Below are 12,048 nucleotides of genomic sequence, written 5' to 3' on the forward strand. Positions count from 1 at the left end.
TTGCAGATGAGGTGACGGTTGGTTGGAGCTTTTCTTAGACTGAACAGTTAAGGATCTGCTAATAATTGATCTGCTGTGGAATGTTCTTTGTTTAAGAGTGTCTGCGTCTGCGTATATAGGATGTAAGGGCAACAATTCAGAGATGGTAGTGTTTCAGTGGGATGCTCTCTCCACACTGCAATGTGTTTATTAAACCCACTTCAAATCAAGCTCACTGAGTGTGTTGCAGGTTATTGTTAGATTTTCCACAACAGCAGCACATCAAGAATACTGATACTAAGAAAACTTTGTTCAACTCAGTGACGTTAAAGGACAGAGGCCACACATTTAGGCTATAAGCTGTGCAGTGATTTTCTCCAGCAGTTCATGTATGTTTCCATGAGTCTTTTAATGAGTTTGAACTTAGAACACAGCATGTAGCTTATAATAAAAAGCTTCTAAACGAAACTAAACTAAACTCAGACTGGTTGCTTGCTGTGCAGTTAGAAAAACAGAAACCAGGAACTAAATGCAGACCTGTTACCAGGAGTGGCTCCTTGCATTTGGAAGAAATGAGAATGTGTTTTGGTCTCGATCTGATTCACAATTACAGGCAAACAATCTGAATTTAAAAGAAGAAGAAGAAAAAAAGATAACAGCTGAACTTTTCATGTTTTATTGAACACACCAAGAACTCATTTACAACACAGGCTGGGAACAGTAAAAACTGGAGTTTCTTAAAATTTCAAACCTCATTTAAAAGTAACAACCTCCACCTGACATTCCCTGTTTAAACACTTCTGTAAAAAAGAAAGAAAAGAGTTACTAGTTTTTATTTTGACTTAATAAACTTCAGGTTATTGCACAGCATCTGAGCTCAGGACTATGACTTGTAACAATTATTTTTTTCCTTTGTCAATCATTTTTTACATAACAGGTGGTGGGATCTAATTAAACATAAGATATACATCGCTGCGTCAACACACAGTCATAATTCGTATATTATCAGTCAGTTATTAGTAAGAATGTGTGTAAATCGTTGACATTTCAGTTCAGTTCAGTTCATTTTTATTTCAAACATATACATTCACCAACATTTCATAATATCATTCCATGCAGTTGTTTGAAAAGGAGTAGGCAGAAGTATATACTTATTTAGCTCTACCCCCTTAGGTTTACATCTTAATCATTTCCTCATCATCTAAATTTGAACAACAAAAACTTATACAATGGTTTCAACTTAGAACATGACGTCACAAAAAATATTTTCTCATATTCAACCAATACTATGTTTAGATTTACTCATTTGCAAAGGAAAGCAAACATCACTTTGACTGCTTTCTTGGGTTAATTGCGTTTTCTTCATTCTTATACTTATTTAAAATTTCTTTTTTGAGTTTTATTTTAAACTGGTTTATATCACTACTGACCTTTATTTCTTCTTCTAACTCGTTCCAGAATTTAACTCCCGCTATAGAAATAGACATTCTTTCCAAAGTTGTTCTTACTCTTTGTAATTTTAAATTCCACTTCCCTCTAAAATTATATCTCCCTTCTCTCTCTAAGAACCATTTACTTATTTCGATTGGGAGCATCCCTTTCCTTGCCTTATATATTATTTGCACTGTTTTGAACTTGACCAGATCCTGGAATTTTATAGCTTGCGTCCTAATAAAGAGTGCATTTGTGTGAGCCCTATACCCCTCCTGATTTATCAATCTAATAACCCTTTACTGCATTATGATTATAGTCTGAATATTACTTCTATATGTATTTCCTCAAACCTCTACACAATAACTCATGTACGCTAATAGTAAAGCACAATATAACATATACAATGTTTTCCTATCCAGAAATTGTTTTGCTTTCCCCAAGACAGCAATGCCCCGTGCTAACTCTCCCCTCAGTGATGTGTGATTTCCAACAGACCTTATGATCAATGATCACACCAAGAAATTTTATAGTATTAACTCTTTCTAGATATATATTATCAACACAAATTTCAATGTTAATGTTTTTTCTTATAATTTCCAAATAAAATAAATTTTGTTTTATTTAATGTTAATGACAATTTGTTTCTATCAAACCACTTCTTTAATATCTTTAACTCCTGTGCGATCACATCCAAAACCTGTTGCAATTTCACACCTGAACAAAGTATATTGGTATCATCTGCAAAAATTACTTTAGTATAAAACTTTAGTATCTTTGATACATTACAAATATCATTTATATACATAATAAACATTTTCGGACCCAATACTGATCCTTGAGGTACTCCACATTCAATATCCATCAATTTTCCATGCACAGAGTGAAGATGTTTATGCCACAGGCTGTGCAGCGTCTTCCTCCAGCAGAGGTTTGTAGAGCTCTGGGTCGTCAGTGCTCTAAAAGAGAAAAATAATATTTGTAAAGTGCATGAAGTGTCGACTCCCTCCAGTCACAAACCATGACTGCGCACACTTTGATGACAATTTCATGCAGGGATACAAAAAGGAATCAACATTTAAGGTGACGTTAAAAATAAAGTGCAATTACAATTTATTTTATTGTTATTAAAACAAACTGTGGTAAGCTGTTGTTGTCCACACTAACAGAAAGTTGGGCACAGCTGTTCAAACTTCCTCTGGTCTATTTTTTTATTAGTCCCAACAGCTCTTCTTCCTCATGGATCTCTCTCTCTCTCTGCAGCAGTTCCACCATGAAGCTCTGATTCACACAGTCTCTCCCTAAAATCTGCAGCCTGAACTCTGGACTTGCTGTCCTGGGCCGGTCCACGTGGGAGCCAGTTTCTACAAAGAGTTTGAAGTTCCACAAATATTCTGGACTGACTGAGCTTCATGCCTTAAAGTCATGATGGGCTGTTGTTTTGTTTTATGTTGTCATCCTGCTCTCTGTCTGTACATCAGATATAAACTTTAACTGACTCACTCAAACTGGTAGAGAGCATGAGAACACTGCACAGACTCACTGTTACCTGGTTTCACTGATATTCAGACAAAACAAACAGAATTCCTGCAAGAACACTTCATGTGTTCAGCCAACATCTTCTACTATTTAACATGTTTATCAGAATGTGTTTTAACCATTGTGTTGTCCATTATCTACCTTGTTTTGTCCTTTTTCTTTGTTCCTCAGAGCCTTGATTCCCAGGACAGCAGAGCTTATCACAACACAGAGCTCCAGAACAGACAAGGTGATCATCACAGCACTGATGCTTCTCAGGAGCATCTGATGGGATACAAACAACAGTGCTTCATCTAAAGTCTCAAAATGATATATACTGCAGTATATAAGATAGTATCATATAGTGTATATGTGCTATTTTTCTTTCTGCTCTCCCTAACTTACCACCAGCATTGCTCGGCCCTCCAAGCATTTCTCCTGAAGGAGTTTTTCCTCCAAAGATGGAGACCTTATCGTTTCCCTGCCATACCCGTAACCATTGTAGCCATTGTAACCATTGTAACCATTGTAGCCATTGTAACCATTGTAACCATTGTAGCCATTGTAACCATTGTAGTATTCATAACAGTTCCACCAAGAATCAATGTATCCTAAATTAATGCTGTACAAAGCAATGGCTGTGATGGCAAAAGCAACTCCAGTCAGATTCAGAATCACAGTAAGGATGACCTGAAAAACAAAAATGACCAGTTAATGTACAAGAAAATATCCAAACCATAAATGACACTTAGTGCATTCTTAGACTAAAGTATCATAGCCTCTGTGAGTACGCATGTTTTCATAGTCATGCCTGGATTCTTCATTAATCTAAACGTTGGTTTCTGTCTAGTTGCTGCTTTACGATATGATGGTTGTTATTTTCATGTTAAGTTTGGGTTTCTGTTTTTGGTTTGTTAATGTTATTCTTCACTTCAGATTAATGAAGTATCTGATTCTGTCTGTGAATGGAATTTTGTATTTTTAGTTTTGTGGGGGTTAACTTTGGCTAACTTTAATCTTAGCCAAACCGATCTATTCAGGAACAAACAAAACACTGAAAAAATTCAGTTCAGTTCAATTCAATTCAATTTTATTTATATAGCGCCAAATCACAACAAAAGTCGCCTCAAGGCGCAAAAAACAAACAATAATATTTTTAAGTTATCTAAATGATTTGTATATCATGTTTAGCGAAAGACCATGGGTGGGTTTAAAATGATGTGCCAGGAGTTCGCTGTTCTCGCCGGCTAACCCTAACCCCCGGCTAGCTGTCAAGCTGGTGGTAATATATGTCTTAAAAGTTTAAAACTAAGTGCTATGAATCCTGGGATAGGTTGGGCCACGAAGGATACACCCGACCCATCCTTCAAATCTGGGGAAAAGGAGGACGCATTTGGAGGAGTCTTTGAATTTGGACAGTTTTTGTTGCATCGCTGTAACGTAATCGGCCTACAAATGCAGCCTCTGAAGGATGTGGCCCCTAAATTTGGACACAGCTACTTCTTCTTGTTCTTCTTCTTTGGCATTTAATGGCAGCTGGCATCCTTGTACATACAGTGCTGCCATCTTCTGTTCCAGTCCATTATTACACTCTTAAATCCTACTACTTATTCCTACGTCTTTCAGGATCTTACAAAGTTTCAAACGACGTGCCCACTATTAAATTAGTTGACGTAATCATGACAACTCGACTAATCATGGCAGCCCTAATCTGGATAAATGTTTTTGTCATGTAATTGGATTGCACTTTTTAAGGCCTCTACCCTAAGACCTGGTGTCATGGTCCTGGTTCGGTGACCCAGTGTTTTGAGTTTTGTATCATTATTGAATTTTGATTTTGTCATAGTTTATCTTTTCTAGTCTTTTGGTTCCTCTGTTCTATGGTCTGCTGTATTCCCTAGTCAAGTGCGCATCTGTTATGTTTCCTATTTTACTTTGGAAGTCTGTGTCCAATGTCAGTGTATTTAGTTTCACTTCCCCTGTTCTGTCTTTAGGTTCATGTGTGTCAGCTGTGCTCCCATGTGTGGCCACTTCCCTTGATCATCCCTTATGTGTATTTAGTCTCTGGCTGTATCCCAATTCAGGGTCTGCAGCCTTAAAGGCCGCATTTTAAGGCCAATTACAGCACAGCGACGCGACAAAGGCTGTCCCAATTCGAAGGCTGCTTGAAATGCGGCCCTCAAATGCGTCCTTCATTTCACTGAATTTTAAGGATGTGGCGGTGTAGACTTCGTGGCCCAACATATCCCAGAATGCTTAGCGCGTCGGTGGGTGTGGATAATTTTGCCGGAAAAAAAAACGGCGGAAAAGGGGCGGCCGAAGAGTAAACTTTTAAAAGTAAGTACTGCATATTATGTTACTTATTTATGTGCGAATGTTTAATAACGAAGAACATTAAAACATTACTGCTGGCCACATGTCGGCAAAGTTATGTGACATTAGTGATGTCACATGACATCAAAAAGTCCTTTAGAGATCATATGAAAATGTTTTACAGCTGAAATACTCACCAAACATGGACTTGGATACTTCTCAGACAAAACGCACACAATGCCGAACATGATGAACTAGACAAAAGACAAAATAAATAAATACATAAATAAAAAGTTCATGTCCATCTTAAGAACAGGAGAGAAGTTTCTTCAGTTCCGGAACTGAAGAAACTTCTCGGATGAGAGGTGAAACGTCTTCAAGCAACCTAAAGAAGTCCAGATGCTTTTCTTTCCAAGTTGTAAATAAAACCTTTCATCATGAGAGAACAATTGTATAGTTTGTTTGTGTAAACTGCTATTTTGAACTATAGCTAATTTTTTAATGTAACCTAGCAAAACTATGAATCGGTGTTTGTAAATGTGCACTGGTGTCATCACATGTAGATATTACTTGGACATAACTTGGCATTTAACCTTTCTGTCACATATTTAACACTGTGGAAAGATATGTTTGAACCCCAAAATGATCTTCTCTTAAAGCTTTCCAAGTCTATTCAATGCCTAAAGGTAACCAATGAGTGAGCAAATAAAGAGGTTCAAAAATCATCCTAGCTGGAACTTGAAGATCAATCTAAGAGTTTCGATCATCCACAAACAGAGTACTGACACTTTTTTTTTTGTCTTCAGATTTTTTTTTTTATATATACATATACCCATGATTATTTACTTACCAATGCACCCAACCAAAATGGAAAGCCTAAGTAGTTTAAGTAAAAGGAGGTCCAAGTGCTATAGAGTATAGATCCCAATCCAATGTTGAGAAGCCCGATCATTATCTGCAGAGTCTGCGAAAAATGAAGTACAGTATGAACAGTGAACATTGTGCAGTTTAAGAAAAAACTACAAATTAAAAAATAGGCATAATATAAAATGTGATGTGTAGATGGTTGTAGCTCACCCCCAGCACTGTCTGAGAAGCTCTGTTGAGACTTCTCAGGCGCTGAGACACAGTGCAGCACACTGGACTGTAGCAAAGGTTCTTGAAGATCTGGCACAGAGGAGGCCAAGGACTTTGGGGGTCAGTGGTCAGAGTGAGTACAGTGACCCCATCAGCCTTGGACACAATCACTGACATCCTGTCTTGAGATCCTGGAGACTGAGAGACAAGAAAAAGCTGAAATAAGAATCAGATTAAAGTCTTAGTGGAAAAACAATTTGACCCAAACACCTCACTTCCCTTCACTTAACTTCACTTTCCACCAAAGGAGCTTTAAACAGAATTTTAAAAGTAATCTTTAATTAATTAAACCGACTTGATGCTGGGAGGCTGTCACATCACTGGACGCTCTCAAGTTGGCTTTAACAGGTGACACTGGTTCTTCATATGGATAACACTGTGCTGATACTAGTTTACAAGAATGTTTTACATATATAGGCAACCTCCAGGTGCTGAAAATGGAATCCCGCAGTGATGTACCCAGTCACTTTACTGTGTCGGCTACAACAGCAGGTCACATGTCATAAACTTCTATGTTAAAATTTTCACTTCACAGCAGAAAAAAGTTTGTCGTGTGCTACAAAAATGGGTTTGGTCTCTATAGATAATTTCTGGCATAATAATGACAATCAGATTCATAGTAAAAGTGTGATGGTCCGTAGTCGGGTGACTTGGTTTTTGTTTATTCAATGTTCTCAGTTTATGTGGGATTTTCATGATTAGTTTTTTTTTTTTGTATTTATTTTTCCTTATTTATTCTTTAGCACCGCTGTGATTTTCCAGCCTTTAGGTTTTGTCTCTGTGCCTCCCTTGTGTTCCTTGTGTTGTGTCTTGTGGTCCTGGTTCATGTTCATTTTATTTCCTGTTTTACTTTGACAGTCCCATGTCCAATGTCAGTGTGTCTAGAGGGGTGTCCAAATTCATGGGCTGCATCCTCCTGAGGACCCGTCCTTCGCGGTCTTCGTGGGCCGGGTCCTCAGAAAGTCGGGTAGGCCGGAAGTAAACGGCTGTGAAATTGGACCGTCTAGCCTTCAGATTTACGTCACCGCTGTCTCGGTGGAGTTTAATAAACTCGGCCGTCTGCTCCTTGCTATCTAAAATATAACAGGACACTGGTGTAAATTCCCGACCATCTCACACTTCTGTTTAATCAGTTTTCTGTTTGACGTTTAGTCAGCTGTGTGAAAACCAAGGAGGAGGGGGATTAATAAAGTTTTATTTTATCTAATCTAATAACCTTAATCTCAGCCAAACCGATTTACTCACGAACAAATAAAACACTGAAAAAAGCCAAAAAATTACATTTTTAGGTTGTCTAAGTGACTTATATATTATGTTTAACCTGAGTAGCGAAAGACTGCGGTGATGTGAAAATGATGTGCTGGGAGTTGTGCCGTTCTCGGCGGCTCTAGTGACCCTCGAGCTCCCGACTAGCTATCGAGCTGGTGGGTAACAGATGTCTCCGAAAACGTCGAAGCACTTGTGCAAATATGTGATGTCTTGATAAATCGAGCAGATATTTGAAGTTCACACAGCTACATCCTCGCCTGAAAATATGTTAAACGTTTACTCTTTCTGGGTCACAAAATAATAAGAGTAATATTAAAACTTAGTAGTGGCCATTCTTGAAAACTGCAATTGGCTAGTTTTGTTTCCCCTTGTCTTGTTATGTCTAATTAATCCCAGATGTGCTTCCTTCTGGTTCCCCATTCCCTCATTATTCCCTTGTATATTTAAACCCTGTGTTTTCCTTTGCCTTTTGTCCTGTTGTACCTCCTTGTGTGTGCAAGTCTCTCCGTGTTTCCGGTTTCAGTCCTATGTTTCTAGTTTCCTGGAGATTTAATTTTAGTTTCCAGTGTTCTGTTCTTATTTATTCTCAAGGTTTTTTGGTTTGTTTTTCTGCGAGTTTATTTTTATGAAGGAGTTTCCCCACCAATAAACCTGCCGACCTAAGTTACTTTTTCGTGTTTGAGTCATGAGTTTGAGTCCACTTCCTGCCTCTGCCTCACATAAAGTTGTCATGATTATTTATTTAATCATTCATTTTTGCTGAATTGTTTCTCCTTGCTCCTTCAGTTTTTAAATTAAAATCTCTTTCTCTCTCTCTCTCTCTCTCTCAATAATTTTCACCACATTTATATCAGCAAAGCTAGATAATAGAAACTTTCTATTTAATGTAACACATTTTAAAAACTCCAGTGAAGTCAGCACCATCCCCCAGCTTTATTTACTGCACGCTCTTGTTCAGGAACAAGGAAGTAATGTTAAAATTGGCCAGTTGCCTCTTTTGTGTTGTTTTACATCCATAACCTGGAACACCTGTACCAATGGATAAATATATGTACTATATTTTATATTAATGATTAGACTAATATTAACTTTAGAAGTTGTATTTTTGTTACCCAGAAATCATAAAATTAGTTTCAACCTGTGTCTTTTCTGATGTTGTTTAAACTTACAACATGGAGATCGATGAAAAACGATTAGCTTAATCAACATTTTTTTACATAAAGACACAACTCTTAATTAGTCTGAATTACAAGCTGAATATTACCGCGGAAGCACCCGCTGCTAGTCAGACCGTACACGTGTTCTTGGGCAGTTGAAAAATAATCCACAAAGTCCGCTAGTTGAAAACAAGCATGCAAACATTTATTTCCAAAGTCTGGAATTCACCGTAATCACCCTGAATGTCCCTGTACACTCCCAAACACTGTGAGAAAACTGACTCCGAAGCAGTTTAACCCTCCATTACTACACTCCACAATGCCGTCGCCCTGTGCGCAATTAACATGTATTAACAGAACCATATGTAAAAAATTAAATAAGGCAAGAAAACACTACTTAACGGTAAATATTACACTAAACCGAATTGTAAAGTAAAAACTGAAAATCAGCATTATCTTACACTTTATCCTCATCCAAAATAATTCAAGTCAAAATATTACCAAATACACATTCTGCGAAATGCGAGTAAAGTAAGACAAAATTTGGACTTTTATCTTTTACTGAATCAAACATGACTACAAGACTTACCTGTTAGTGAAGAACAAAAACTTAAACAACTGCCTATGAAAAATAAACGAGTCTGATCGAGTAAGCGGTACACTGGAAAGAGGAAACCAGGAACTGGGCAACACCGCTACCAATAGCACCTCCTCTTTATGCTCTCCGTATATTTAAAAAAAAAAAAATGATGTATAAGATTAAACCTGCAGAAAAGGTAGCGGTGACATCGGAGGAGCCACAAGTTTACGTCAGTTCATTTCAAGAATCAAATATGTTCAGCAAACATGCCAAACTTAAACTTCAGACATTCACCAAATAACAAACTTGACTAGTTTAAAACTGTAATTTTATGGTAAAGATTTAATAACAATTAATTAATTAGGGCAATCAGTCAAACATGACTAAAAGAATCACCTGTTAACAAACTTGGTGTGTTTGCTGCACAGTTTGGAAAAAAAATAAACCAGGAAAGAAATACGACTGCGCTCTATGGTTGTCAGAGCAACACTCTTACTGTACCTTTATTGTACAATTATAAGTAAAAGCTTATGAGCCGTGTCCACTTCTCCACAGACAACACAAACAAATCTTTTGATGTTGATTTGATTTACGTTCATACACAAACACAATCTGACTCAAATAATGAAACATTTGTATTTTTAATGCTTTCTTGAACACGCCACGTTGTTTCTCTTTGTTCAGCCCAGGCTGGTCAAAGTAAAGGAACTCTTTGACTCTGCACTTCCAGATATCAACTATTCATTAGATACCCAGCAGATATCTTTTAAAGTTTTCTATAAAGTTCACTGGAAAAAAAATCCAAGCATTAATGAATTATGTAAGAGTTACAGATGATTGCAGTTGAAGTGCTGGAGGCTGTACAGTCAGAATGTAAGAATGTAAATCGCTGATATTTCAGTACACAGAGTCAAGACGTTTATGCCACAGGCTGTGCAGTGACTTCCTCCAGCAGTGCTTTGCAGAAAAGATACTGAAAAACTTCCAAACCACAACCAGCATCCTTTGTCTTCATTGATGTTTTCATTATGAATGTCCGCTGATATTGAGCTCTATCTTCATCTTTAAGTCAAGTCAAGTGTTTTTATCGTCACTGCAGCCATGTAAAGTGATACAGTACGTTGTGAAACAAAACAACGCTCCTCCAAGACCACGGTGCTACAAATCACATATAACAGACAGTCAACACGGGACTACATAAAGTGTAATGTGCAAAAATTGCCAAAAATAAAACAATCAGTTCCTTTCCTGTGCTGGTCCACATGAGGGCAGGTCCCAGCAAGTTTGAAGTTTTTTCACTTCACCTAACTGAGTGCTACTCATCCTGTAATATGGATTACTTGATGTGCTGGACAGCTGACCACAACTCGGCTGTTGTCATGGCTGGGTAGCCAGTGTGTTGAAGTGTGGACTAAGAAGCAGACACACGAGAGGCAGGACTGAACTTGACAAAAAGTGAGCCTTTATTGTGGCAAAAAAAAATACATAAAATAAACGAAAACACAAACAGGACGAGAACTAAGAAAACCCTAAACACTGAGAAACTAAAACAATGAAACCTGGAAATATCTGAAAACATGAACCATGGAGACAGAGGGGAGGTTAGCAGATGAACCCAAAAAAAGAGGAAAACAAACTGGAGCACAAGAATCCATTAAAAACAAAGTTCTGGACAGCTGGGAGAGCAGTTCAGCCTCCGGACCTGCTCCGCCGCTGCTGCGGTCGCTCCCCTTAACTCTCTCCGTGTGCCTTCAACCTCCAACCTCATTACAATTGTGACAAGAGAACAGTGCTCCCTGGTGGACAAATTGTGTCACAGCAACAGTGTCGCAAAGGTTTGATCTCACATTCTCAGGCAAACATTGTTGTGTGTTTATGTCTTTACTGAACGGGTCGAGTAATTGATTACAATAAAAAGTAACTAAGTCTAAGTTCGTCAGTAACAGAGTAAATATACACAGTGCTATAATTCATATATTCTACACCATGACACCTAAAAATGTTAGTAACGGTAATCTTCAGACATGTTCCTGTTTTCACACAAAAAGCTTAATGTTGAAGTTTAATATAAAATTCTCTAAAAATAAAATTTCAAAAATACAAGCAAAATGAATTATATAACAGTTACAGGGGACTTCTTTAAAAAAATTAAATATGATTATTTTTAGGAACATTTAGAAAACTCTCAGAAGTTGGAGGCCGTACAGTCACAATTTTTGTTGATCGCTGATGTGACATTACACAGAGTCAAGATGTTCAGACCACAGGCAGCGCAGATACTTCTATCAGCACTGGTCTGTGGAGCTCTGGGTCATCAGTGCTCTAAAAGAGAAAAATAATGTGGGCTAAGTTCCTGACAAGGTGCTGACACACTCAAATCTCAAAGAGCAGTGACCACACAGACTTCATGTAGAGATACACACGTCACTGTTTGTTGTCCACTGTCCATATTCATTCAAAACTCAGTGAACTAGGCAAGGCAAGGCAAGTTTATTTGTATAGCACAATTAAACAACAAGGTGATTCAAAGTGCTTTACAGAGACATTAGAAACAAAAACAAAAATGAGATACAAAATCATGTTGAGTATGACCTAAAATACAAGACTTGTGTCACTTTATGCACAACAAAATATGCATTTAACACTCAGACAACTTAAAAAGCC

At 37.6% G+C, this 12,048-nt stretch overlaps 1 protein-coding gene across 4 annotated transcripts; it reads right to left on the reverse strand.

The window, feature by feature from the left end:
* Nucleotides 1-639: 639 nt before the first annotated feature.
* LOC101463824 (uncharacterized) lies at nt 640-9,494 on the reverse strand. 4 transcript variants are annotated; one of them, XM_076890269.1, is made up of 8 exons: nt 9,394-9,494; nt 6,361-6,516; nt 6,319-6,330; nt 6,092-6,205; nt 5,439-5,495; nt 3,334-3,618; nt 3,091-3,213; nt 640-2,369 (listed from the first exon to the last, which is right to left on the reverse strand). In XM_076890269.1, exons 2-8 carry the CDS (start codon nt 6,493-6,495, stop codon nt 2,304-2,306), a joined length of 792 nt encoding a protein of 263 aa, XP_076746384.1. In that variant the 5' UTR covers nt 6,496-6,516; nt 9,394-9,494; the 3' UTR covers nt 640-2,303. The 4 variants fall into 4 exon arrangements, with proteins under 4 accessions (XP_076746384.1, XP_076746382.1, XP_004573597.2 ...); XM_076890267.1 differs by adding an exon at nt 6,674-7,451 and having other exon boundaries at nt 6,319-6,516; nt 9,394-9,485; XM_004573540.3 differs by having other exon boundaries at nt 6,319-6,516.
* Nucleotides 9,495-12,048: the final 2,554 nt, after the last annotated feature.

This window comes from Maylandia zebra, linkage group LG11 (assembly GCF_041146795.1).
Source record: "Maylandia zebra isolate NMK-2024a linkage group LG11, Mzebra_GT3a, whole genome shotgun sequence".
Taxonomy (NCBI): Eukaryota; Metazoa; Chordata; class Actinopteri; order Cichliformes; family Cichlidae; genus Maylandia; species Maylandia zebra.